General features: G+C 42.8%; 1 protein-coding gene across 3 annotated transcripts in view; it reads right to left on the bottom strand.

Moving 5' to 3' along the window:
- Positions 1-532: 532 nt before the first annotated feature.
- The window catches only part of LOC116353025 (Nance-Horan syndrome protein), a 29,615-nt gene continuing 22,984 nt past the window's right edge, over positions 533-7,163 (bottom strand). For 2 of the 3 annotated variants that reach the window (XM_031821883.1, XM_031821884.1), the window contains one exon: positions 533-7,001. In XM_031821883.1, the coding sequence (XP_031677743.1) occupies positions 6,344-7,001 (658 nt within the window). In that variant the 3' untranslated portion in view covers positions 533-6,343. The remainder of the gene's footprint in view (positions 7,002-7,163) is intronic. The other variant, XR_004209531.1, reaches the window with a different exon arrangement.

Here is a 7,163-nt window from a genome sequence, read left to right as displayed (position 1 = left end):
GACAGGCATTGAGACATCAACCACCATCACTTCCTGTCCCAATGCATTCCCTTCACTCTGCCAGGTCTGCTCAGCAGAGAGGCAAGGTACAGGGCCTCAAAGCAGATCGCCTCACAGTGGATGGGACCTAGCAATACAGTGCAGGCCATCCTGTCTGTTGGCTAAACTCCACAGCAACGACACATCGCCATCTACTGGTGGTGGGGCCTCTAGACATTCTCTCCACTGAACCTGAGAAGCAATGAAAGAAAGTGCCTCTGCGGATACTTTTATCCAGAGTGACTTACACACACACGCGCACGCACGCACACACACGCACGCGCACGCGCGCACACACACACGCACACACACGCACCCGCACGCACGCGCGCACACACGCACACACACACACACACACACACACACACACACACACACACACACACACACACACACACACACACACACACACACACACACACACACACACACACACACACACACACACACACACGACCTGTGTGACGTGAAGGACGTACAAGGACACCACATGTTTCTTTTCAAACGCAGTCACATTTATTGTCCTTTTCTATGCCCAGTCACTGAGCAGTCTGATGAGCTGTCAAATCAATACGATATAATGCAGTCAATGGAGGTCTCACGTTTACCCAAAAATAAATACAAGACTGAAATAGTGTTGCACAGCTCCAAAATATACAAAGGCTTGGAATTAATTCATTAATTAATCATGTAAACTTTGAAAATATTTTACAAAAAAGAAAAAGATCTTTGCAACATTTTTAAAAAGGTTTACTATTTACATTTCGTTTTTGTACAAAAATAGAAAAAGGTGATGTAATGTGTCATGTTCCAGCTTTGAGCCAGGAGCATCTTGTACCGCCCGAGCCAGTTACACTGTACCACTCATCCTTTTAAATAGTTGGGTTTTGGTTTTCATCTTTTTAAAGTAGGTTTTTCATGTATTAATGTTAATATTTAAAGTTTCAAAATCATTATTTTTGTGTGTTGGTTCTTTCCAGTACACTTGTGACTCTCTGAAACCCTTTGGCAGAAGCATGGCCTGTGCTATCCTGATCATGCATCCTAAATTAATGAACCATGTATAATATATTTTAATCGATAGGGGAAATACAGTCTTTTACACAAATCATCACATATCATCATCAATATAACGTCAGGTTACAGCCAAAAAGGGAAACACTTCACAAGCTCCACTATACCAGTGCAATAGGAGAATCTCTTCTGGTTTGTTTTTAGACTTCAGGGAATCATGTCTCAGAGGAAAACAGTATATTTTTTTAATCCGAGGTTAAAAGGTGTCTAGGTCAATGCAAACAAGAGAAGATTATTACCTCTGGCTCTCACTTCTGTGTTGGGCTATTACACTTCTGTGTTGGGCTATTACACTTCTGTGTTGGGGTATTACACTTCTGTGTTGGGCTATTACACTTCTGTGTTGGGCTATTACACTTCTGTGTTGGGCTATTACACTTCTGTGTTGGGCTATTACACTTCTGTGTTGGGCTATTACACTTCTGTGTTGGGGTATTACACTTCTGTGTTGGGCTATTACACTTCTGTGTTGGGCTATTACACTTCAGGGTTGGGGTATTACACTTCTGTGTTGGGCTATTACACTCCTGTGTTGGGGTATTACACTTCAGGGTTGGGGTATTACACTCCTGTGTTGGGCTATTACACTTCTGTGTTGGGGTATTACACTTCTGTGTTGGGCTATTACACTTCTGTGTTGGGCTATTACACTTCTGTGTTGGGCTCGAATCCATTTCAATTCCAGTCAATTCAGGAAGTAAACTGAAATTCCAATTCCGATTGTCTTCAATGATTTTCAAAGAGGAGAAATTTGGAATTGGAATTGAGAATTTGGTTTACTTTCTGAATTGACTGGTATTGAAATGGAATCGCCCTGTTACACACATTGGATATGTCTCAGGGAAAGGCAGGCAATAGTTTCTTATTTGAAAACGTTTGTCTGTGGGGCCTGGACTCAGATGAACCAATGTCTTTAGTCTGTGGGGCCTGGACTCAGATGAACCAATGTCTTTAGTCTGTGGGGCCTGGACTCAGATGAACCAATGTCTTTAGTCTGTGGGGCCTGGACTCAGATGAACCAATGTCTTTAGTCTGTGGGGCCTGGACTCAGATGAACCAATGTCTTTAGTCTGTGGGGCCTGGACTCAGATGAACCAATGTCTTTAGTCTGTGGGGCCTGGACTCAGACGAACCAATGTCTTTAGTCTGTGGGGCCTGGACTCAGACGAACCAATGTCTTTAGTCTGTGGGGCCTGGCCTGGGGAGAAATGGCTACATTGCTACTTTACCGAAAGTTGAAAGACACTTGCAATGGGAACACAAATCATCAAAATATAATCTATATATTTTTTGGGCTGCATACAGATTATGTCAAACTACTGTTACTAATCCACATGAACAATTAAAAATGACTTCAGAGGATCCCAAATATCTACTCAAGGTGGATTTTGACACCATATAGTTTAACGTTCATATTCTAAGACTGAGTCAGAAATGGCCCCCTTTTATTCCCTATGTAGTGCACTACTTTTGACCAGAGCCCTATGGAGTAGTGCACTAGGTAGGGAATAGGGTGCCATTTGGGATGCATTCTAAGAATGCACCGTCACGTTTAGCATCAGCCAGTTCAGTTCAATCGTGATATTACTCTGATATGAAATGTCTTTCAGTTTCACCTTCATTCCTCTTCTAGGTTATTCAATATGATAATAAAAGAACTCTCTGGATAAAATATCCTGTGATTAAAAATAGTTTCTATACAATGTTGTATAATTATTGTCATTAATGAATGTCATCTTGTAGATCCTGGCAAGTTGTCGCACCATAATCTACATTTAAAAGAGAGACACAATGCATAGAGAGGTACCTGTCTCTTGGTTCCCCAATGTTCCCCAATGTTCCCCAGTGTCTAACCAGCCATTTTGTGTCATTTTGACCACAGAAAGGTTCACCAAACTCCTAGATATATATATAGTATGGCATTTCAACACCAGGCAAATGAATGGCTGCAGTTTTATAGTCCAACAGTTTGTAAAACGATAAGATGAAATAGAATGTTAACACAATTATACCACACACTCTTAGAAAAACAGGTTCCAAAAGGGTTGTTCGGCTCTCCCCATAGGAGAACCCTTTTCAGTTCCAGGTAGAACCCTTTTAAGTTCCGTGTAGAACCCTCTGTAGAAAGGGTTCTACATGGAACCCAAAAGGGTTCTACCTAGAACTAAAAGGGTTATACTTGGAACCAAAAAGGGTTTTTCAAAGGGTTCTCCTATTGGGACAGCCGAAAAACCCTTTCAGGTTCTAGATAGCACCTTTTTTTCTAAGAGTACAGGGAGGAATTGTAGTGCGTTGCCCTACCTAACGACGACCCTACCTCTACCTGCTCTGCTCACTGTCCACGTAACACATACACACACACAGATGCGCACGCACACATACACACACAAGTGCACACGCATGCACATACCCATCCTACCTCCCGTCCCATCTCAAGCTCAATTCATCTGACTCTCACAAGGATTTCACCCTGGATCTTTTTACTAATAACTAACTCCAGAACGTACTCATCCCTTACCTGGAACCTACGTAATAACTAACTCCAGAACGTACTCATCCCTTACCTGGAACCTACATAATAACTAACTCCAGAACGTACTCATCCCTTACCTGGAACCTACGTAATAACTAACTCCAGAACGTACTCATCCCTTACCTGGAACCTACGTAATAACTAACTCCAGAACGTACTCATCCCTTACCTGGAACCTACGTAATAACTAACTCCAGAACGTACTCATCCCTTACCTGGAACCTACATAATAACTAACTCCAGAACGTACTCATCCCTTACCTGGAACCTACGTAATAACTAACTCCAGAACGTACTCATCCCTTACCTGGAACCTACGTAATAACTAACTCCAGAACGTACTCATCCCTTACCTGGAACCTACGTAATAACTAACTCCAGAACGTACTCATCCCTTACCTGGAACCTACGTAATAACTAACTCCAGAACGTACTCATCCCTTACCTGGAACCTACGTAATAACTAACTCCAGAACGTACTCATCCCTTACCTGGAACCTACGTAATAACTAACTCCAGAACGTACTCATCCCTTACCTGGAACCTACGTACTCTTATAACTTTCTTACGTTTTTCCAAATTCTCTGTTTGATTGTCCAGTCATTTTTGTTCATTTTACAGTACAAGATACCCCCCTGTCCATGAACACAACTATACAAAACAGAATTGTCAAACATTTTGTACATATATTGAATTACACCCAACTTTACATATTCAAAAATGAAACTGAAAATTGGATATCTTTTCTCGTGGTAGTATCTCTAACAGATATTTCCCCTCTTGAAAATGATATGGTGTTTTTTTTTGTTTATTGCATGCGATAGATGAAAACACTGATAAAACAATGAACACCACAGTGCTCTGCAGCAACAGATATTAATTCATGTCAAATTCGAATTAGTTCACAGCTTGTTTCCTCCTGTAACCTCGTACACAGTGTCAGTTAGTTCTGCAATTCAAATGTTCGCTGAGTAACAGTTGTTCTTTAGTCTGTGTATCTCTATGTTATAGATCTGTACAAACGAACAGTCATATGGTTGCAGAGGTATTCATAGAACACATTGAGTGACTTCATTGATCTACACTTTGTTTTTCAATGTAGAAACACAACTCTTCAAGATTGGTCTGTTCACCAGAATGTCATTACTTAAAATGTATAAACCCCATTTGTTATGTTAAATTAGTTAGATACCTGAAAAAAAACACTAGAGAGAAGCGTAATATTTGAGTGAAATCTTAAAGATTCAACCGATATTTTCACAAGGACACAGATGATTTGTTGTTTCTCTTAATAAGGTTGTATGATTAACGTGTTGGGCTTTGTGACGTGCCCCTGGCTACTGATGTTACGGAACTACGGAAAGATTGCATCCCCCCCCCCCACCTATCCCCATAGAAACAGAATCTAGTCATTCTAGAATGTAGTTATTCTATTTCTACATCACCAATCCACTCTGCTACAAATAATGGATTTGTGTCGTTAAAAAAGGTTTTGTATGTCTCTTCATATAGCTATGTTCTTTTATATTCAATACAAATATACACAATAGGAATTTTCCATTATAAGATTCGTTTTATTTTTCTCAAGGAATATTCTTGAAGAATTCATAATGACGAAGTGCAAAGGAGAAGTTAGGCTTTGAAACCCCGATCCATTTCAACCTCCCAGCTAGCTAGCCAAACATTAGTGGTAAAGACCCTCGATAGCTTTTCTCTCTTTGTTTGTTTTTATAGTCCTAAATATCTCCTCTAGAGTAGTCAGTGAACCCCCGGCATGCTTGGCCCTCCAGCGCAGAAAGGCCACAGCACGATTGTCCCATCATCTCTTCTGACACCTTGACATCTGCACCACATCACTTCAACAAGACCAAATATTTCCCTTATGTGTCCCTGCCAGGAATCCCTGCACTGAGAGCTCTTCTAGGGTCATAGGTCATTCCTATTTCTTTACATGTAGTTGATCTATGTGAGGATGGCATGTTGACCTATGTGTGTTGTTAACTCACTCTTGGCAAAACAATACTTTGACACATGGTTGTCAATAGTGATCACAGTCCATTGTTTTGTGTTGGGGCGGTAGCAATACAAAACATATAGCTTATTCATTTTGTCGACTGGGAATATTTTGTTTATGGTTGAAATAATGACCTGTCCTCTGGGTAAAGTGTAGAGAGAAATGCAATTCTTTCGGAAAGCAGTTATTTTAGGGTCACGTTAGGACACGACATACAAGTCATCCAACATCCAAGAAGATAAAAAAAGGACGATGGATGTTCCATTTGCTCCAACACACACACAGGTTGTCTTACCGCTCCATTTTTCTCCTCTTGTCCACATTTCACTCAATACAGGATCTTGGGTTATTTAAAAAGGGAGTTCAAAGTTCAAAACAAGAACATTTTTTTTTCTTTCTTTTACACTCTGAACAAAACACAAAGTCGTGTTCTTCAGTTCTGCACCAAGATATCAAATCCCCAGGCAGGTAGTCCAGAGTAGTCTTCTCTCTGGTTATACCCTCTTTGTTGAGTTGTGTATCCGTCAGTACTCAGTAGATAAGAACAGTAACAGCACTGAACCAGATCCATATAAATATGTCTACGTCCCAAGTGGCACCCTATTCCTTATATGGGCCCTGGTCAAAAGTAGCACACCAAATAAGGATTAGGGTACATGTTTCTGCACTGAGCAGAGCGATCATTACGCGGAGCGATCATCATGGGGACTCCCATCTGAGTTCTCAGTCTCCCCCTCTGATATGACCTGCATGGGTGCCGTATAGAGTCGGCTACGGGTGCTGTAGCGACTACTATTGGCTGCAGGGGGAATCCGGGAGCGCCCCTGTCTGGACGAAGCCGACGTGGGGGGTGTTTTAGGGCTGAAGCTGTCTGAACTGGGCCTGGGGAAGAGGCTGGGGGGGAAGAGTTGCTCCCCGGCCGCCTGCAATGATGGCTCCTGCAGGGGAGAGGGGGGCTCCTCGGTGGAGTACCTGACCTGGCCCTCAGCAGCCAATGGGTGCCCAGGGGACTTAGGGGCGATGGGGCTCTTGAGGATCTCTGTAGCAGACATGCGGTAGCTGGAATCAGTCCGACTGCCCTTCTTCAGGAGAAGCAGCTTGAACTCCTCGTTGGAGGTGCTGGACTTCTTGGCGCTGCGGTAGATGGGTCCTGGGGTGCGCTGGGTCCCGGCCGCGGTCAGGGTGGAGAGGGCTGGGGCGGGGGGGATGATGAGAGGGGGCGGAGGGGGGATGGCTGGGAGGATAGCTGCAGGTGGAACTACGGCAGCTGGAGGAGGACACAGACGGCTCTTCCCAGTCAGCTCTCCAGAGTCTTTACGGCCCAGGACTTTTCTCTTGGACCTAGAATAGTAGAGTGTTACACGGTTCAGGTAAACAGGACATTTTATAGACCATTCTGCTGTGGTTCTGATGTCTGATGGGTTTCTGCTGTGGTTCTTATGTCTGATGGGTTTCTGCTGTGGTTCTAATGTCTGATGGGTTTCTGCTGTGGTTCTAATGTCT

Source organism: Oncorhynchus kisutch, unplaced genomic scaffold, assembly GCF_002021735.2.
Source record: "Oncorhynchus kisutch isolate 150728-3 unplaced genomic scaffold, Okis_V2 scaffold4027, whole genome shotgun sequence".
In the NCBI taxonomy this organism is placed as follows: Eukaryota; Metazoa; Chordata; class Actinopteri; order Salmoniformes; family Salmonidae; genus Oncorhynchus; species Oncorhynchus kisutch.
The sequence above is the reverse complement of the archived record's forward strand: the minus strand, read 5'-3'. Positions and strand labels throughout refer to the sequence as shown.